General features: G+C 44.2%; 2 protein-coding genes and 1 long non-coding RNA gene across 4 annotated transcripts; 2 read left to right on the top strand and 1 right to left on the bottom strand.

The window, feature by feature from the left end:
• Positions 1 to 1,534: 1,534 nt before the first annotated feature.
• Positions 1,535 to 4,706, top strand: MRPS17 (mitochondrial ribosomal protein S17). 2 transcript variants are annotated; one of them, XM_058854338.1, is made up of 3 exons: positions 1,535 to 1,644; positions 2,837 to 2,983; positions 3,969 to 4,706. In XM_058854338.1, the coding sequence occupies exons 2-3, from the start codon at positions 2,861 to 2,863 to the stop codon at positions 4,257 to 4,259; spliced, it is 414 nt and encodes a 137-aa protein (XP_058710321.1). In that variant the 5' UTR covers positions 1,535 to 1,644; positions 2,837 to 2,860; the 3' UTR covers positions 4,260 to 4,706. The 2 variants fall into 2 exon arrangements, with proteins under 2 accessions (XP_058710321.1, XP_058710320.1); XM_058854337.1 differs by lacking the exon at positions 1,535 to 1,644 and adding an exon at positions 2,302 to 2,520.
• Positions 4,707 to 6,948: 2,242 nt separating this feature from the next.
• NIPSNAP2 (nipsnap homolog 2) lies at positions 6,949 to 20,353 on the top strand. The gene is made up of 10 exons (XM_058854336.1): positions 6,949 to 7,098; positions 10,595 to 10,734; positions 10,817 to 10,862; positions 13,527 to 13,621; positions 15,461 to 15,531; positions 15,866 to 16,006; positions 16,407 to 16,438; positions 17,569 to 17,663; positions 18,452 to 18,535; positions 19,239 to 20,353. The coding sequence occupies exons 1-10, from the start codon at positions 7,013 to 7,015 to the stop codon at positions 19,301 to 19,303; spliced, it is 855 nt and encodes a 284-aa protein (XP_058710319.1). The 5' UTR covers positions 6,949 to 7,012; the 3' UTR covers positions 19,304 to 20,353.
• Positions 10,869 to 18,445, bottom strand: LOC131586967 (uncharacterized). The gene is made up of 3 exons (XR_009279279.1): positions 18,262 to 18,445; positions 13,345 to 13,413; positions 10,869 to 11,223 (listed from the first exon to the last, which is right to left on the bottom strand). It is a non-coding gene; the product is annotated as an uncharacterized LOC131586967 (long non-coding RNA).
• Positions 20,354 to 20,492: the final 139 nt, after the last annotated feature.

Genomic DNA, 20,492 nt, shown 5'->3' with positions numbered 1-20,492 from the left:
CACGAGTTTTGGCTTGGATAAGCTGTAAAAGTTGATAATGAATTTCTGAATAATTCCTTGGATGGTATCTGATCAAATTATTTCAACAGTGTCTCCTGTTCTCCCCATATCAACCACCTTAAGAAGAAAAACTGCCTGGAGCTTTACTGTTAATTAAATATGATTCCCTACTTGTCCTCTTCCTGCGGTGAGAGATGATGGGACACCCACACCAAAAAGAGAACAAGGCTCAAAAGTGGGCAGCAGCCAAATTACCAGCAGAAAGTAGTAAGTGAGCACACCTAAATAAAAAATAAAAAAAAAGTGATGGCCTCAGCCTAAAGGCACAGGGAAAGGCCAGGAGCACATTACCTCAAAATCCAGTAATTTTGTCGTTATGCAGCTTCTAAGTAGTTTGGGTTTTTTTTTGCTAACCCTCCATTTTATACACAGATTTACAGAAACTGAGTATCTGCCAGGTCATGGGTAGCAAGGACCAGACAGCTCTCACTCCCTATGTATTATAATTATTCCAGATTTATATGGAAAGCCTCCAAGATTTGTCTTACGACCACCACTTAGCAGGGGGAAGAACACAACACTTGTTGATGTGCAGAAATGTCAGAGACTGCACTCAGAGTCAGCTCCATCCCCAAAATTCCACATAAAGGGGTCCCTCAGCACCCTGAGTTTGTTTAGAAGAGGAGGCTCAGGGGGGAACCTCGTCACTCCCCACAATCACCTGAGAGCCCGTTGTGGTGAGGTAGAGTCACTCTTTTCTACTGTGCTTGCAGTGAGAAGACAAGAAAAAACAGCCTTAAACTGAGATGGGAGATTCAGATTAGATATTAGAAAAAATGTTTCCCCTGTGTGGGTGGTCAGGGCCCAGGGAGGTGTGTGGAGTTACCATCCCTGGAAACATCGGGTTCTGGGTGATGTGGTTTGGGATTATAGGGGTAGGGCTGGATCCACAGTTGGACTTGACAATCAAAGAATGACAGAATAGCCTGTGTTAGAACAGACCCATCAGGAACATCAGGTCCAACTCCTGACAGTGCACAGAACATCTCAGGAACCCCACCATGTATCTGAGTTCTTGAGCTCGGTCAGGTTTGTTGCCACAACCACTGCACTGAGGAGCCTGTTCCAGTGCTCCACCATGCTCTGGGTGAAAAAGCCTTCCTCGATATCCAACATAAACCTCCCTTGACTCAGCTCCAGCCCTTTCCTCGAGCTTTATCACACATGAGACACAACAGATTAGTACCTGCCCCACCTCTTCCCCTCACAAGAATAGTGAAGACCACAACAAGGCTTAACCTCAATCTCATCTTCTCCAAGCTGAACAAACCAAGTGACCTCAGCCACTCCTCTTAAGGCTTCCCCTCAAGACCCTCCAACAGCCTTAAAGGATCTTAAAAGAGCTTTTAGATAATCCCTTCCAACTTTAATAATTTATTCCCCGCGCCACACACCCTCCTCTCTCCCTCACCGCGTCTGAGGGGAGAGCGGCCGTCTGCGCCTTTAAATGCCCCGGGAAACCCCGCCCTCCTCTGGCCCCGCCCCTGGCCCCGCCCCTTCCCGCCGCGCGGCGCTTCCGTGCTCAGCGCCGCCCGTTCCGGGCCCGAACCTTTAAGGCCCCGAGGCGCGGCGGCGGTAGTGGCGGTGAGAGGGGTCGGGGCTCCCCGGGGCTGGGGGCTCGCCTGTGGGGGCTCCCCTGTGCCGGAGCTGCTCCCTGCGTGCTGCATGAACCGCCCGGCTGAGCCCCGCTGCCTGCGCGGCCCTGCCGGCACGGCGGCTCCGGAGCAGGGCCTGGCGCGGAGCGCTGTGGGGAGCCGCGGTGGGGGGGGCTGAGGGCTCCTTCTCTGCTTTAATTCCTTCTTTTATCCCTGCGTGCCGCTGCCTGTGCTTGCACACGCGTGTCTGCGTGGGGTGTTTAGCCCTGGGGTACAGGAGGGCCCCCTACACTGACTCCTTCCAGCCCTGAGCGCCCACAGCTGAGTCAAGTGTGGGAAAAGCTGCCCCCGAGTATTTGCTGAAGCGTTTCATCCCATGGCTGTGTCCCTGTATCCCTAAACTCTTCTTTTGATGTGCTGCGACATCAAAGCGAGTGTCTTACAAATTGGGGGGCATGGAGAATTCACAGGTGTTGGTTGTGCTTAACAACTTATCTGAGTGGAACAGAAAATAGTCATTAATCTCCATCAGTTTTAATATCGATTCAAGTCTTCTATTGGTTTTTCCCCTGACTCTTGCAAGAGTGCTACAGAAAGCTCTCCCTAATTAAACCAAATAAGGTAATGGAATATAATTTACTTGCAGGGAAGATCTCAAAAGCAAATACATGTGCTGTAGATCAGACAGTTCTTTGATGTGTCATCCATGGCTTGAGAAGCTCATTATCTTCCTTAGGTTTCATCAGCTTAGCTGATAATGAGAGGCACAGAAACAAATGAACTGAACAAAAGCTGTAGGCTGCTCCCTTGTTTGCGTGCACTCTGTTCTGATGAACAGGTTTCCAGCCAAAACAGCTTCTGGAGTGTGAGTAAAATGAATAATTTCCACGGCTACACTTCTCTCTATTGTGTTTGTGACAATTTGGGTGATTCAGAGGAGTTTTGTGTGGTAAGGTGGCATCCTCATGCTGTCCTGAAGTAACTTTTACTGATGAAAGGACACGGTGACATCCTTTCTATATTGTCAAAAAAGCTGTGCAATAAATTGAATTTTGAACTGTTCTTCCAACAAAATGGCCTAATGAAGCTATTACTGTAAAATAAGGAAAATTTTGGAACTGATCAGAAAGAGGCTACTTTTTACTTTGTTACAATAACACATCTGCTTTTGTTGCTGCCAGGCACTGCATGACCATAACTGAACAATGTCTGTCCCACGTGGAGCTGTCCATGCAAAATGGATAGTGGGGAAAGTAATTGGGACCAAAATGCAGAAAACTGCCAAAGTGAGAGTGACAAGGCTCGTGCTGGATCCCTACTTGCTAAAGGTAACAACTTCTCTTGCCTGGTGGCTTTTGTATCTGGTGGAGAAATGTTCTGCTGATTTGATTTTTAAAAGTTTTAAAGGCTCTTTACAAAAAAACCTGCTTAAGGATCTGGCTGTGGGGATGACTGCAAAGGATGAAAAGCAGTGAGTGGTGAGGACTTACAAATTACCTGCTAAATGTATTTCTTTGAAGTGCCTTGTTAATGCACTTCATTTGATCTTTTTGGGAAGGTAAGCTTTTGTTGTTTCACGCTTAGATTTAATTTTTCATGTTGATGTGGAGTATGCTTTGGGGACTTGACAGTTTATTAGTCACTTGTACAATAAATTTTATAGCTGCTTTTTTTTGTATGCGTAATTGTAACATTACTGTGATCTTGGATTTATCCTGTGTCAATGCACTTCAAATGAGAAGGTTAAAAATGGTATTTTCTCTATTTCAAATAGGGAAACAGTGGTACATGGAGGTAGGATAAGCTGCTTTTGGTGACCAGAAAGTTAAGGATGGAGTCAGGATTGCAAAATGGGTCTTGGGGTGCCCATTTCAATATTTTATCCAGTAGAAGAACCTTTATTTATTTCTTAACATAATTTATTTCTTAAAGGCTTCTGAATTCTACTGTTCCAATAAAAAACCCTAAACTTTTTATGTGAAAAAAAAATATTTCAGCAAGAAAACTCTCACATATAAAAATTCAAAATACAGATTTCAGAGCTGTTTCTTCCCCATCTCCTCCAGGCTCAGTTGGCAACACTATCCTGACAAGAGATTGGGAAGGGCAGTGCTGTGCTTTCTGTGGAGAACCTGTAGAGTGCACAGTTGCATTTCTCTTTATGATCCAAACAAATCTCTCTTTAAAAGAAAAATAAGGCTTTAGTGTAATTTATTTATCTGATATTATATATTTACCCATCGCATTACTTTGAAATATAATGCCAAGGTTTCTTTTTTTTGTTTGTTTTTATTCTTTTTGTTCCTTTTACAGTTCTTTAACAAAAGAAAAACCTATTTTGCCCATGACCCACTGCAGCAGTGTGTTGTTGGAGACATTGTTCTTCTGAAAGCTCTGCCCGAGCGAAGGAGCAAACACGTGAAACACGAACTGGCTGAAATTGTGTTCAAGGTTGGCAATGTCATAGATCCCATCACAGGAAAGCCCTGTGCAGGAACCAGATTCCTGGAAAACCTGTCAGATTCAGAAAATCTGACTGAGGCAGATACTACCTATCTAAGTGAGAAACTTCAGGAACTTAAAGTTTGTTCAACAGACAAATAGTGGGGGAAATATTTTAGGCAGAGGGCTTCCAGCTTTTGTCTCTTTCTGTCAGGGATGTTTGAGGCCCTGCTGTGATATGTTAAATGTTTCAGTGAAATCTGTAGTCAAAATAAATAGTAAATGTAGTTGCTTATGCAAATAGATGTTTCTGATTGATGGGCACCTGGAGCTTCGAGTGAAAATACAGAGAAAAATGCAAGTTTAGCGTTCATATTTCATTTTGTTGCCTGTAGTTCTGCCCCAGTGACTGTTCCCAAAGGCAGCTGCCCTCCTGGAATGACCCCTCTGTGTTAAGACAAGACTACAACTGTGTGATGTTTAATTTTGGTGAGAGGGTCATTATATTATTTGATTGTTCTGTATTTCAGGCAGTCTTTTGTGGTTTGTAGGGTTACTGGAGATGATGCTATTAAAGCTTTTGAAAGGAAGTGTAGAATTTTAAAACCAGCTGCATGCTTGTGTCCTTATTTCCTCTTACAGTGCCTTCTGACTTCCAAACTCTAACAAAAACACAGCCCTTTGCCTTCATAGTGGCAGAGAGGTGAGAATCAAAGCTTTGGGCAGCTTAGTGTGCTTGGCTCTGTCACCTGTCCAAAGGCAGGATTTTGTTCTGGGAGAGCTGGATGTCTTTGAGCTGCCAGCAGGACAGGGAAGCTGATGAGAACACAAAGCCAAAAAGTAAAAATAAAGGTGATTAGATTTAGTCTCATCAGGAAAAGCTAATTAAAATAACACATTCTGGGGAGATGGAGGTTCTGGTTTGCTGCATGCTTTAATGTGGAGCTAAAGGCCAGAGCAGTTAGTGATGAAAGATGACTTTATCCTGGTGCAGCTCTGGGGATCTCATGTCCTCTCCTCCAGGGCATACAGCAAGCTGAGAGCCTGCAGCTGTTGCAGCAGCCTCATGGTCCTGACTTTGGATCTAAAAGGGCATCTGCCTCAAAATTTGGCAGTGTGGGAGGGGAGAGTGGGATATGAGAGCTGTGAGAAATCCTTTCCAAAGCGTTTGTTGATGTTTAGGATCAGAAGCAAAACAAGGTGTGTCAGACCTAAAATCTTATCCTCTGACCTAAAATATCTTACTTTAAGCAACTGAGTAGCTTCTAGTTGTGTTCTCTGCTGTTGTCAGATTATTAAAGATCATTTGCCCTTTAACTTCCTGTACAAAATCAGTTGTGGCTGCCTAAAAGGCTTGACTGAACTCAGCAAATGATTTGGGACAGCAGGAATGAGAAACTTCAAGTTCCTTCGGTGCTTCAAAGCAAAAGAAATGCTGCCCTTTGAATGCCAGTGTTCATGTGGGATGTCAGGAAACCTTCACTGAAATGTCTCTCTGTAAAATATTGTGGGCACGGGCCCTGAGGTTGAGGAAGTGCCCTGAAGCATGTGGCTGTAGGGATTTTCTTGTTGTTTGTGGCAAAGGTTTAGGGTTATGTAAATTCCTCAGGAACTAGAGCTGGCTGATCAAAGGAAAGGAAAGGAAAAACCTGAGCTCTGACTCCTGCCAGGTGAATTTAAAATGTGAAACTTCATCCAAGCAGAGATTGGGAGAACTTGGATACGGGGTAGGTTTTGGCCCTGGGCTGTAGGAAATGCACTGAAGTTGTATCCAAGCAGAACTTCACCTTCAATATATAGGGTGAGTGTTCTAACAACTAGATAATTATAAAAAATAGAAAAAGTTTCCTGTTTGCTTAATAGGTTGCATCTACGTCTAATTAGGAGAGTGAAAATTTTCTTGTCTTTCTTGTAATTTCTCTTGAGTTGCTGAAAAAATGCCTTTTTTTTTTTCCATAAGAAAGATTGATTCATCACATAAGGTTATAATTTTTCCAGTGTAGGCTTTGGGAGGGTTGCTCAAGATCTTGCCACGCTGTCAGATCAAAATGTCACTAAAACCAAATTACGTATCAGGCTGTGTTATTTAATAGAGTGATGGCAATTGTAGGTTCAATTGTTTTCAAGTACAAAGATTGTACTTTAGTGATGTTAAAGCACATCATGTGTGTTATCTTCTGGATTAGTCTCAGAGAGTGCTGATAGAAAACTCATAAAACGGGAAGGGAAAGTTTATAAGGCCAAGATAGAATCATTATAGGTGTTACTTGGAATGATAAGGATTAGTCATTGACTGCTGTGTTTATTGGGTTGTTGCTTTTAGAACTGCCCTTTAATTATTACCCTAATTAGCACTTTATCCTTAATTTGAAGTGATTTAAGGGTTCGATGCCAGCACACACCTCCTCAGCCAAAATACCTCCGAGTACAGCAGAGCAGAGTGTGGGGAAAACCCTTCAGCTGCCAGGGAGTGCAAATATACCGGGAGAACAGCAAACTGGGGCTGGGGGTCCCCTAAATCCAACTGGGTCCCCCAAAACCAGGGCTGGGATTCCCTTAAATCTGACTGGGTCCCCCCAAACTGGGGCTTGGGGGGCTTGCTAAATCCCAAACCAGAGCTTGGGTAAACCAGGCTGGGGATCCCCCAAACTGTGGCTGGGGGGCCCCTAAATGCAGCTAGATCCCCCCAAACCAGGGCTGGGGTCCCTCTAGGTCTGAGTAGGTGTCCCCAAACCGGGTCTGGGTCCCCCTAAATCCCACTTGGGTCCCCCCAGCCGGGGGCTGGGGTCTCTCCTCAGCTGAGGGGCCCTGAGGGGGTCCCGGGGGGCCGCCCCGGCCGCGCATGCGCAGGCGGCGCTGCCCGCCAGGGGGCGTGGCCGCAGCCCCCGGCCCAGGAGGGAGGCGGCGGGAGCAAGATGGCGGCGCGAGTGCTGCTGCGGGGGAGCCTGGCGGGAGCGCCCGCCCTGCCGCGCCTGCCGCCCTGCGCCGGGCTGGCCCTCAGGTGAGCCCTGAGGGGGCGAGGCGGGCGGGACGGGGCCGCCGGGGGAGGCTGCACGAGGAGCCGGAGCTGCCCGAGCCACCCGGCGCCCCGCCGCGCAGAGCGTCCCCTTCCCGGGCTGGAAATGGCGTCCCGCTCGCGGGGCAGCGGCCGGGCCTGGGGCGGGGAGTGCGAGGCGGCGGCGTGTCCCTCAAGGTCACGGGCCGCAAGGCCGGCCCCTTCCTTCCCTCCTCCGAGTCCGCCCCTGGGTGGGAGGATGGCCGAGCCGCCGGGAGCAGGCGGCCGCCGGTGCCCGGGCTGAGGGGACACCGAGAGCCCTTCCCTGCACCGACGCCTCATCCCCTCACGGACCCCACCCCTGCATGGACACCCCCGCACGGCACCGGGCACCCCACAGCCACGGCTTTCGGGGTGTCCAGCCGCGCCGCACACGTGGAATGCTGGCATTGAAATACCTGGATGCTGCGCACCGGGCTGTCCCTCCAGGATCAGGGCGTGCAGCTGCTCCTGCTCCCAACTCCTCCGAGCAACAGGGTGCGCAGGCAGCAGCGGCTCCTGTCAGGAGGCACAGCCCAAAATCCGTGTTTCCCCAGCGCTGGGGTGCGTGATTGCACATCCCGACATCTTCCTGCCTTCACCGTTCACAGCTGCTCGTAGAATCCCCCTGGGAGTCAGGGCTGGGGCATGCATGCTTCCCCTGGGAGCTGGGATCCGCACCCCTCTCCCGGTGCCAGGGCACACAGAGAGCCACATCCCTCAAGTTTTGGGGTGCAGAGATTTGCATTTCTGTGTGCAGGGGTGCCCGAGGTGCACACACACAGAGCTCCTGGGGGCACCTTCCAGGTGTAGGAAGCAGGCACAGGGTGATGGAAATACAGGAATTCCCAAGCTAGGATGGGTCTACACAGATTTTCCTCCCTTTCTTTGAAACAGTGAAAGCTGCTGCCTCAAGCCTCAGAATAGGCAAGACTAAAAGCATCCCTGCAAACAACTGTGCAGCGAATATGTTGTGAGGTTTTACGTGCGTGTTTCGGGGTTATTTTAGTTTCAAATAAACTTTGTTTAGACCACAGATCAAAAACTGTCAAACGACAGACAAATTGTTTTTCTTATACTTCCAGGCAGGTTTGGGTTACTACAAAATCTAAATGGTATGTCCCACCCAGGCTATATTTTGTGCTGAAGCAGGAGCTAAGTGTAAAGAAGTGTTTTCCATGACATTTTAAATCTAATTTAAGCAAGCCATTCAGTGTTATCCTTTTGTGTTTAGAGCCCAACCTTTGTAGCAAGAAAGCAAAGCCCACAATTAATATTTGCAGGTTGAGAACTTGCTACCAAAGATAAGTTGATGCTCACAGCTGTTTAAACACCTGAATTCAGTCCCTGCTCCTCCAGAAGTAATTTTGGGTACAGATTGCCCAAATAATTGAACCTGTGATCAATTCAGGGCTTTTTGGTTTGTGGGAGTCTGGGGTGACAGTGGTATTTTAGGATATTGATTAAAAATCAGGCCCTTGAATCTCAGATTGGGTGCAGTGAACATCTGCTTTGATAAACTCAGCCTGTTACCTTTATTCTATGTGAGGTGTATATTTAGTTGTGATTTAGTCAGTGCTCCTGAGGAGCTTTACAGCTGCTGGGAAAAAGATTTTCCATAAATGTAAAGTATTACTCATGTCATTGTTTTGAAAATTAGCCATACCTCCAGTTTTAGGTGCAGTTTAACATTCGAGTCATGTGATTCACTTAATAGCAAAGAAATTTGCTTTTCTGAGTTATCCCTGTAGCTCCAGCTTACTTCTGCTGCTGCTGAAGTTGACAAAAAATGTGATTGCATCAAGATTATTTCTGTCTTTCCTCTTCAAAGTTTGCTGCAAACAATGATCCTCATAGATGAGTTTTCTAAATATTACTTTGCTGACTTTGTTTAATAAAGGGGAGGGAACGGTGAGAGTTTACGGGTCTGAGTATTGCAGGAATGGGCTTGACTTCTGACTCCTGGAGCCAGTGAGGGTTTAATTCGAGGGAGCTTTTTAAAACAAAACTTGAATTTCTGAGGTGGGGTTCACCCCTGTGCTCTGAGCTTGGAGGAAGCTCTGCTCCAGCAGCAGCCTTATCATGGAATGCCCTTCAAATGCCTGCCCTCAGGAATAGCTGCTTGGCTTCCAGCACAGCCACAAGTTGGTGTGTGTGCCCAGGGCAAGGAGAGCACCATTTTCAGTAAATACACTGAGATTTATACATTATTTCTTCATGCTGAAGGTCATCTCAGCTGTGGTTGTTGTTTCTCTGCTGTGAAGTATTTTCCCTCTCCTCCATCCTGCTGCCATGGGCAGAACCAGGTCATTATGTTCTTTTCTGACACCAAGATTAAAAGGTGGATTGCTGTAAAAAAACTGCTTTTGTGTAATACAGGTGTGTCCAGGGGGATATTTTCCCAAAGGAAATTGATTTTCTTTCCATGTTTTTTTTCCCCCGGGAAGAAAGCTTTGGGCTGGAGGTCCAGCTGTGTTCTGGATCCCCAAGGCAGTAATTAAGGGTGAAAAGTTGACATCTGAGGCAGGAAAAGGCTGAGATTTCCAGCTTAGAAGTAAATATATGTGGTATAAGTACATTTAATATTTTAGTATTTCAGGAGAAGCTTGTGACACAGTTAGTTTTCTTCACTGTGACTACTATGAGGCTATCAAAACAAAAGCAAATTGAAAGAAGAGAAAGAAGCAAAACCATTTGAGCTTGTCATACATTGTAGAGGAGCAGTTAAATGCATCAGATTCCTTGTCCTGGTCATCTGAAAAAGACAAATAATTCCTTTAACACATGGCTTAAAAAACCACAGTTATCACTTGGTCTGTATGCTCTCATGTAAAGGGAGGTGACACTATTTTAAAAGATTAGAGAAGAAAAGACAGTGAAAACCTTGTGTTTGAGGCAAGGAAAACATGGATGTTGTACAGAGAGCCTGCCTCGGTGTCCCTACCTGATGCAGTTGCCAGAATCCAGAATTGAAGTATTTCCTCACTGGTTATTCCCTACCACTCTTACTTTTTTATCTCAAATTAGTCTTTCATGCTATTTTTCCTCTTGAAAGACATTTCCCTTTCCCTTTTGTAGAGCTGTCTTTAAGCAGCACAGGAACAGATGGCAGTTCCTTTCCCTTTTACACTGTGCAGTTTTCCTTGTGCACATTTTTTGCTCTTTTTCACTCCTGTTTACACCAGGCCAGACCCAGCCCTGGGTTAAAAAGGGGGATAAACAGGCAGCAGAAGCAGCCATTGCACAGGGAATAACCATGGATAAAGTGGATAAGTGTATTTAGTGAAATGAATAAATCTCAGTGGGGACGAGCTGCCTTTTCCTCGCTGGGAGAGGCTCTGTGGGAAGTTTGAGCAGTGTGTAACTGGAGGTTGTGATAGGATAATTTCCATTAAATCCGTGGCTGCCTTGCCTGCCTGCTGGCAGTTGCAGAGGCTCAGTGGCCTGTCCTTGTTCCCCACAGGGGACTGGGCTCCTCGGCCCGCAGCGCCCGCGAGGACAGCTGGTTAAAATCCCTCTTCGTGCGCAAAGTGGATCCCAGGAAAGACGCCCACTCCAACCTCCTGGCCAAACGAGAGACCAGCAGCCTGTACAAGCTCCAGTGTGAGTGATGGCTTTGTGTTCAGCAGCACCACTCCTTCCCTCTGTCCCTGCCTGCCTCACGGCCCTCTTGTTGTTGTTGCAGTTCACAATGTCAAACCTGAATGTCTAGAAGCCTACAACAAGCTCTGGTAAGTGTGTGTGTTCTCTTTTCACCTTTTAGACATGTTGATTTGATCTGAAAATTGGCAGATATCATAGTTATGTAGAGGGGAGGTGACAAAAATCTGCTTTTTTTAGGATTTGGTATTAAATAGATTTTATGAAAAAGCAAAATGTCCTGTCCTCAGTTCACCCCACTTCCCTCTTGGCATTGTCATTTCCTAAGCTGCAGCTGAGGATGATTCCTGTTGTGAGAGCTTTGGTGACATTTGCTGAAGCAGCTCTCCCTCTTCCCTGAGTGGTCTTAAAGTTCCTGATCCCTGCAGGGAAAGGTGGAATGTTGGCATTCCCACTGCAGCTGCCAGGTTGAGGATGGCTTTTGTCTGCACACTGGAAGGAAGGAGAGATCACTGGTAAATAAAACTACACCAGTGTTAAACTCAGGTAGAACTTTGAGACGTTAAAAACCCAGGGGTTGATTTCCTCTCAGCTCATTTTTATCCCCCTGCACAAGTCCTGCTGCTGAGCTGCTGCCAAGGAATTACACAAACCCTTGGGTGGGGTCTCTGCATTGGGGTGATTCCCTCCAAAGGGAGCAGTGCTGGGACAGCTTTCCCAGAAAGTGACAGCTTTAGAACACGTAGGAATTACTCACATTTGAAATTGACTGCTTTAAGGGTAAAACTGCAGAAATACTACTCCTTTTCTGCCTCCACAATCCCCTCTCTGGAGCCCTGAAAGAACTGTGTGTTTAAATTTGGGGATGGAGTGAGCCTTGCACCCAGCAGTGCTTTTCTCACTGACAATAAAAAACATTCTCAGCATAATGACAACTTTCTGCAACCAACTTTGAAGTGTGAGGTACAGCAGCTGCTGGGCTGGAGGGAGGGGAGGAAATCCCAGCTCCCAGTTCATGTCCTCAGCTCTCACCTCTGTGCCCTCCCTGTGTTGGGCTGGATAACCCAGAACTGTTTTCCCTGCTAGAGAAACATAAAAAGCCACTGGAACAACATTAAATCGAGGTATTTTTAGCTTTTTTTTGTTTAAAAAATAGTTAACACAATAAAGGACAATTAACATTCAGCCAGCTTGTTTAAAAGCTGAATATAAACGTGTCCAATTATGCAAGACAGGGAATCACTTCTCTGCAGTAATTCATGAGCTGCCTGAATGTTGAGTGAGAGCAGAGATTTCTGTTTTCAAGGAAAGAGACAAACAGCAAAGAAAGAAACTGCTGACAGCAGTCAGATGAAATATCTGTGGTTAGATTGATTCTTCCCAAAGCAAATTGAAGTATTTCAGGCAAGGAGACAACTTGAATAAAGTAATAAACAAAATTAAGCCTCTCTGAACTTCCCTCCTGCCTCTCCCTAAAGAAAAAAATGAACATGTTAATTCTGTATCAAATCAAAATGAGGATTAGTCATCAGGTATTAATAAATAATGTAATGAAGATAATTACAAGAATATTTCATGAATCACTGTGGTTAAGGATCCCTTCTGAAGAACTAGGGACAGGTTTTTTTAGGAGGTGTTCTGTGGGCATTTTTTCTCTAATTTGCAACAGTATGTGGTAGAATTATGCAATAATTTCCCATTCCTCTTCAAAGCTGCCTTTCCAGGATCTTATTCTGCTTTGCAAAAATGAACTAGTGGTGGAACATCCATGAGAATGTCCTTGTAGAGTCATTTTGTCATATTATTTACACTGGCTAGTGAGAAAATGTCGAGGTACAAATTGGTAATGAGATTTGCTCAAGGTTGTCTGGAAAGTCAGTGGCAGAATCCAGAGGAAAACTCATCTCTAATGACTCCCAGGCCAGCCTACTTTTTATTCCTTGATACTGTGCAGAGACTCACTGCCTGTGAGCCAAACTGAGGATGAAGAGTAATTATTCAGGGAAAAATAGAAAAGGCAGAGTTCAACCAGACTAATTGACTTATTCATCAAGGCACAGTGCAGGGAAAGCTGTCTTGGCCAAGTCAGCAATCAGCAACACTTAATTTCCTCATCTAATATGGGCCACTTCTAAAGTTTGAAAGAGTGTTAGAAATCCTGGGGAGAGACAGACAGAAATTTTGTCTTAGAGGTGTTTTTAAGGCAGTCCCCCTGTTCATTAGTGGGTGAGTTGCCTCAAAGTAAGAGCACTGAATGAAATCAAAAAGCGATACTCTGAGCTACAGCCATTATTTCATTTATCAGATTACTGTTATTCATTCAGCTCAGCAATTGTAACTGGTTCAGAAAAGTGTGCTTTCATATTTCTGAGCATTCTCCCCTCTTTGAGGAGAGCTTTTCCTCAAGCAAAGAAAAACTTTTCCTCAAGCAAAGAAAAGCTTTCCCTCAGGTAAATCACCCATGTAGACTGAGTTTTCAGTGAGATATCCTGATATTTGTATTCTTGATGTGTTGGATAACCTTTTGGATAGAAATAATTATTTAGATACACCTAATTTATTGCATCCAAGGAATACTTTATTATAGATTTCTAACAAACTGGCAACACTCACCTGGATTCTCCGTGGGGGTGTTGCCACCTTCCCCCTGCATAGCAGAATTTGGTATTTCAGCTTTCTCCTCTGTAAAATAAAGCCTGTGAATGTTCCTAGCATGATGCTGTGTTATACATTTATCAACTGTGGCCTCCCTGGAGGCAATGCAACCCAGTGTCTGTGTGTTCCTTGTTTTCAAGTCAAGAGGTGCTGCCAAAGATTCATGAAGAAAAACACTACCCTTGTGCTCTGGTGGGGACTTGGAACACGTGGTACGGAGAGCAAGATCAGGCTGGTAGGAGATAGAAGTGCAACCCAATGTAAACCCATGTGCTTGGCAGGTTTCTTCTTTTTAAATCATCTCTGTTGGCACCCAAACCCCCTGATGTGTCCAGTGAGGGGGTGTGTGCATCACTGCTCAGCTGTCTTAAATGTGCACTGCTTGCTTTTGTTGTGCTGGGTTGGACAGCAGAGCCTTCATTCCTTCAGTTTTGTCTCGTTGTTGATGTATTTTTTCATGTTTTCCAGGTGGTGATGGTTGTTCAAATTAACAGGTTTTGGGGATATATTTGTAAAATACAGTCCTATGGGCACAGCTCCTGAATATTTAGGGGTAGCTCTTGCAAAGCCAGTCTGTCCCTCCTTGGGCAGTGTAAAAGTTTTGCTCAGCCTTTCACACTGTAATTGCTGTATGATAATTAATTGCAAATCATTCCAACCCATCTGCATTGTAAACTTAACATTAAACTTTACTGGGGGAAAGTAAAAATCTTTCTGTTCATGTTCATACAAGGATACTGCCTAACTATGAAAACAAACTGGAACTAGACATGACTGAAGAGCTGCTACAGAGGTAACTCCAAAGAGCCCAGTGTAGAGAGAAAACCTGAAAAATGCCCTGGGAATTGGAAGGAGTGGGAAGCCACAGATCCAAATCCATGGAGGTTCTGTGAGAGCTGTGCCAGGATCGGTGCTGTAGCTTCCTAATTAAAAAAATAAACTATTGCACACATAAATGCTCCCTGCACTGCCAGCATATTGCAGTATTGACACTGAACAAATGCAGGGAATTAACAGCAGATGAACCAAACAATGTCTGAGAGCCAACCCTGGAAGTTGAAGGGGAATTGGGGAATGAGGACAATTGAAATGGGAATTCCTCAGGCAAGTCCCAGTGGCTGCTTTTGGAACAGATTGACACAGGCCGGATCTGTCACTGCATCCCCAGCCTGCCTTGGAAATGTTCTTGCAACACTGGGATAAAGCAGATTGTGGGGTTTGACTTGCTCAGTGCTGGGTTAATATCAGGTGGATCCATCAAATCTGCCCTGGGGGTGAGGCAGCAGGAGCAGAGATCTGCTCTCACAGGGAAGTGCCTCCCATCAGCCTCGTTTTTCTCTTGGAAAAGGCACAGAGCTCCTTAAGAGGGGAAAAAATACCTTTTATTTTCCTGTGAGGTGAAATGATTGCCTCACTATACTAAATGCTTGTAAATACATCTTTCTGTGATTTATTAGGGGTTTATTCTGATTTATTAAAGAGGGAATGCTTTGAAAAAAAATTTAGATACAGAGATAGATCCTGGAATTGTTTTTATGGGGCAGAATAGCAAATGTTCACTTTTCTTCTGCTTTTATTAATGTTGAGCTCAGAAATAGCATTTGCATTGTTTTTCATGTCCTACAGAAAGTGTCTTGCTTTTGTGCTGGAGTAATTTACTGAACTGAAAATCTGCCCCTCTACTGCTCTTAGATTAAATTGGTATAAAGCAGGTTTTTGGAACTAAATCGTCCTCTTCAGCTAAATATTAATTTCAGTAACAGTCATGACAAGTCATCACATTTTCCTAGCACAGCCACAAAAAAAGTCATTTCAGAAATCCCCCTGTTACCCTCAGAGTAAATTGCAAAATTTTCCAAGAGAACCCCTTTCAAAAAGCAGATGATTCCATTATCCCTAAAATATTCCAGTGTGTAGTGCTTTCATTAATGAAAATCTATTTTCAAACCCGCTGCCTGGTTTCTATTTTCGTGTAATTTTGTACTGTGAAGAGCATTTTATAGTGTGATTTTTTCATAAGATTTACCACTGGTCTGGGACATCCCTGAAAAAACTGAATTTTTCTCTGTTTCAGTTCATTTGTGGAGATATGAGGGAGGTTACCCAGCTCTCAATGAGGTCATGAGCAAACTTCGTCAAAATAAGGTAAAAAATACTGATTTTGTTACTCAGGAGAGGGCAAAGAACAGGCAGAGCAAATGAAAAATGCAGATTTAGATATCAAAGTGTCTCATCCTTCCTGTACAAGCCCAGAAATCTCTTTGAGAAAGGATTTATTGTCACATTCGGGTTTAATTCCTGAATACTTCACATGTAAATCCTTGGAATTCTCAGATTCACCAGGGAGAATTCCAATTCCTTTCAGGATTTCACTGTCCCACAACCCTGATAGCATTTAAAAAAACCCAATCTAAGCCATCATAGGTGCCCTGCTGTTTGTTGTTGCAGAACTTGACCCATTTCCCACCTTATTTTTTAGGAATTCACAGAATTCCGTAAGGAGAGGGGTAACATGCTCCTCTCCCGTAAGAACCAGCTCCTGCTGGAGTTCAGCTTCTGGAATGAACCTGTTCCCAGAGATGGCCCTAATATTTATGAACTGAGATCCTACCAACTCAGAGTAAGTCCAAATTTTATTTCTTTCTGATTTTTGAAGCTCTGTGCCGTCCTAAAACCTTCGTAGGGTTTTTATGGCAAACAGAACTTGTGTGAAAAATCTGCTTTTTGTCCAAGCTGATTCCTGAGTCAGGGCTGCTCTCAGAGTGTGGGGTCTGAGCTGAAGGCAGGCTCCAACAGGATCCTGATGTCTGCAGAGCTGGAACCCTGTGCTTGCTTTGAGGGATGCCTTAGAGGTGACTAAGAGGTGGTAAACAGAGCAATTAGAGATTATTTTAATATTCTTATCACTCAGAGGAAGGGATTGCCTTAATACAGGCTGGTTTCCATACAGAAACCGTGTGGAAATTGTAGTTTTGGGACTTTTTTAAGCTGCAGCTTTAACAGTGTGTTTTGTTTTGCAGCCTGGAACAATGATTGAATGGGGCAATTACTGGTAAGTGTTGCCTTCAGCCCTGGGGTGCTCCTGGTTGAGAGGTGCAGGAAAAGCAGGACAGGAGGTGCCAGGGTGGCCCCAAAGGCATCAAACCCCAGTTCAGGGGCTGCTGCTGCACTTACACTTCTGGGCAGACTGTCCTGTGACCCTCTGAGGGGAAAAAAAATGAATTTTGTGCACAAACAACCCTCTGTGGTTTGGCTTTGTTCATTTTGCTGCAAAAAATCTGGATTTTCAGCAGAAAGCTGCTTGGGAAGAGTGACACTTCTTCTGGGAGTCTTGGTTCATCTTTCCCAAGACCACTTTCAGATTAAATCTTGGCTTTTTAAGCTTTCAAAGTCAAGTTGCATCTTGAAAAGCTGCTGAGCAGCACATTTGTATTTTAATGTATGGGTTAGAAGTATTTGAGACAGTTTTCTATTGATTATATGCTCTTGGTTGTGTCTTATTTTTAACCAGTGTAAGCTTATTTCAATTTACACTCGCTGTCCTTGCAATTCTAGTGGTTGATAGTTAAACAATTTGGAATATTTTCAATAATTTGGACGAAGGTGAGGACTTAGATTTTCAGACTTGTAATTTTAGATATAATTTTCTCAACTGCAGTTATTTGAACAATTTTTTTTTTTTTTAATAAAATAGGCACATCTCTATGGGTAGAAAATCTGTTTTATAAGATACAACAAGAGAAATATTTATCTTAATTTATGCAAAGGTCAGCATAAATAAAAAGTTGTATTCCACTATCACAAAACCTGTGGAAAATTAATGTGGCAAAGCTGACCTGACTAAAACTTAAGGATTTAGCTATAAAACCTGCTATAAAAATGCCACTTTACACTGTTCCAGCAATTATCTTTATCCTGAATTTGGTTGAAAAATGATTAATACAAAGTTTAGTTAAAATGTAGCCTCTAATTTTAATACATCCTAACAAGACACAGAGGTAAATCTTAATTATTTAGTGCTGGAAACAAGCATGGTGCAGCTTTTTTCTTACTTTTAATTGCTGAAGTGTGCAGAAAATGCAGTTTAACATCCCAGCTTCCCTTCCACTCTGTTTTCCTCCCCATTTTCCCTGCTTTCCTGCCCAGATGTGCAGGCTCTGATGTTTCTTTGCTCCTCTGCAGGGCTCGTGCAATTCGGTTCCGACAGGACAGTAATGAAGCAGTTGGGGGATTTTTCTCCCAGATTGGACAGCTCTACATGGTCCATCACCTTTGGGGTAAATTCCTGTCCTCTGATTTTTTTTTTCTCCCACTGAATCAGCCCAGTCATTTTGCCCAGGAGGAAACATTTTTACAAAAGGCAAAGGAAATGTCTTAAAAGTTGGGGTTTAATTTTTCTTTGTTTTCCTAAATTTTTTGATTTGTTAATTTGTTGATTTTTTTTTTATTTTTGTGTAGGCATATTTATTCTCCACTGAACAAGAAATGAATATTTCCTGGTTTTGTTCTCCTTCTCCCACAGTTTCTGCCTTCCTTTTCTCATTAGGAGCTCAGTGTTTTTTGCTCTCAGTCCCACAGCCACAATCCTGCTGTCCCAACTGATGCTGAAATCAGTTTTTTATAGTTTTATTTCAAGCCTCACACTCACCACACCTGCAGGAAGGAAAGTCAGGCACTTATTTCCATTCCTGCATGGAGGTGTTTTGGCTTTCTCTGTGCATTCATATTCATAAACACCTTCGGATTGTTCCAACTTGAAAAACAATAATTTCTTAGAAATGACTCAGTTTTTTCTTCAGGTCCCAACAATCCAGAATGTTCTATTTCAGCAGTCTGGCAGCCCTCGTGTAGAGCTGTGCCCCTGCTTTATCTTACCTGTGCCCAGGCATTCTCTCTCTTCCCCAGCTCCTGTTCCTGCTGCTCTGGCAGCTTTTCCTTCTGGCACAGAACTCCTGATTTTTCTCCTTCCCGCTGTTCCCAGCCTCCTGATTCCTCCTTGGAAATCTTTTAAGGGATCCCTGCCTGTGCAGAAGGGAAAAGAGTCACTTTGTGCTTGTTTTCCCAGCTTACAAAGACCTGCAAACCAGGGAAGATATAAGGAATGCAGCGTGGCACAAACCTGGCTGGGATGAACTGGTTTATTACACAGGTAACCCATTAACTTCTCTGGAATGCTGGGGGCAGACTTTGGGCTGGGCCACCCTCTCTGCTCCTCAGTACATCCCACTGGGAGAAAAAGTTTTGTACCTCAGTGGGAAATGTGTGTCTGTGTCAGCTTTTAGGCTATAGAGGAGCAGAGGAACATTGCATTGAGCTGTAAAGTGAATTTTGCAACTGGTTGTACATGGAAAAGTTGCCCAAGTGCTAAAAAATTGCTGCATTAATAATGGATTTTTATAGCAGCACTTCTGTGGAAGAACAGATTTCTGTAAATGCTTGTCCAAGGATTTAGGGAGCCAGGAGTGAAATTTACCTTTCTATGAAATGGTTACTTTGAATATTTCATGAAATACAGGAGCCTTGTTAAATGCATTGCTGGGAAAAGGGAATTTAGACTTTGGAACGAAGAGCCAGGAGATCTCTGAGATCAAAGAAAGCTGTCACAACAAAACTCCCAGAAGTGTGCCAAGCATGTCAGATTTGGGTTCCATAGGGCACATTTCAAAGGAAGTTACACCAGAAAAATGTAGGATCACTTCCATTTTGGTGAAAAGAATGGAAATATTTATCTTCAAACCAGCAGAGAGATGATATTAAAATCATTTTTTTGCAAAACTACTGTGCTAGAGGGATGATTACAGAATGTGCTGAACTCTGTCAGTGAAATTGAAACCTCTCTCCATTTCTTTCAGTGCCCCTTATTCAGGAGATGGAGTCCAGAATCATGATACCCTTGAAGATTTCTCCACTTCAGTAAAGTCACTGATTTTCTTGTGCCTACATAGATGAAGTGACAAGTATTTGTCTTAATTTATGGTATACACTGTATATCATAGTCTGAAATATAAAAGTACTGTATTGAGCTTATAAAAGAGACCTCTTTTCTTCAGAACCCACAACCTTCTGCTCTTGGGGGAGGGAAAAAAAATACCTACAGAACTGTGATTAAAAGGTTGGTGAGTTGAAAACAAGTCCAAATCTGTGGGCCAGGTCCCCAGGTAATGTGTGACCTGCAGGATTTGCAGTCTCCTGCTCCCACAGGCACTGCCCAGAGCTCAGGAACAGCATTGCTGTGAGCATTTAATGACTGCAGCTTTCCAAAACAAACATGGGAGTGAAAGGAGAAGCTCTGGAGAAATGAGAATTTCATTTCAAATTGTGAAACGAGCGGCTCTGGGATTGCTGTGAAATCACCCCTGGCTGGTGGAGCAGGCCTGAAATCAGCAAATCTCCATTCCCAAAGCAGGCAGTCATTAATTTGGGATGATCCTGTGTGGCAGGGGATGGATTTTGGACAGAAAGGGGCGTTGCAGGGTCTCTGAGCACACATTGGTGTGGAACCTCCCCCCGGAATGAATCCCACGCAGGGTGAGCCACGCTTCCCCTACAGACACTGCCTGAACACCCTGCAGGGAATCAATCCACTCCAAAGCATTTCCCTCCCCAAACAGCTCCAAAATCTGGGAAAAGGGGTTGAATTTAATAAGCACTGCAGGTTCAGGCTCGGAGGGGGGCTGCAGTCCCCGTGGCTGGGTTGGTGTGTGAAGCTGGGGTCGGCATTTCCGTGTACCATGGTGTCCAGTTCTGTTTTGGTTTCACTTTTAGGCTAGAATGTATCCACACTTTTTGGTGTCTGCAACGATGTGAACATCCTGTAAGTGACAATAATATTCTCTTTCTCTCTCAAGTGGCTCCAAGAATCAGTGTAACATACTGAATGTACAAATCAGTTCTGAATGTCCAGTTTGTACATTTCAAGAAGTTTTCAGGAAGAACATATCAGTCAATAAAAGCCTTTTAATTTTCACTTTTTGCTGGCATCTCCTATGTATTGCACCTCTTGTGTTTTCTCTCCTCTTGCAGTGTTTAGTATGGAAAATTTAGAATATTTCAGCGTAATTAACCAATATCACTTCTCTGAGTCGGGGACAGCGTTTCTCATTTTC

The sequence above is a fragment of the Poecile atricapillus genome, chromosome 21 (assembly GCF_030490865.1).
Source record: "Poecile atricapillus isolate bPoeAtr1 chromosome 21, bPoeAtr1.hap1, whole genome shotgun sequence".
Taxonomy (NCBI): domain Eukaryota; kingdom Metazoa; phylum Chordata; class Aves; order Passeriformes; family Paridae; genus Poecile; species Poecile atricapillus.
This window is presented reverse-complemented; position numbering and strand designations above follow the sequence as displayed.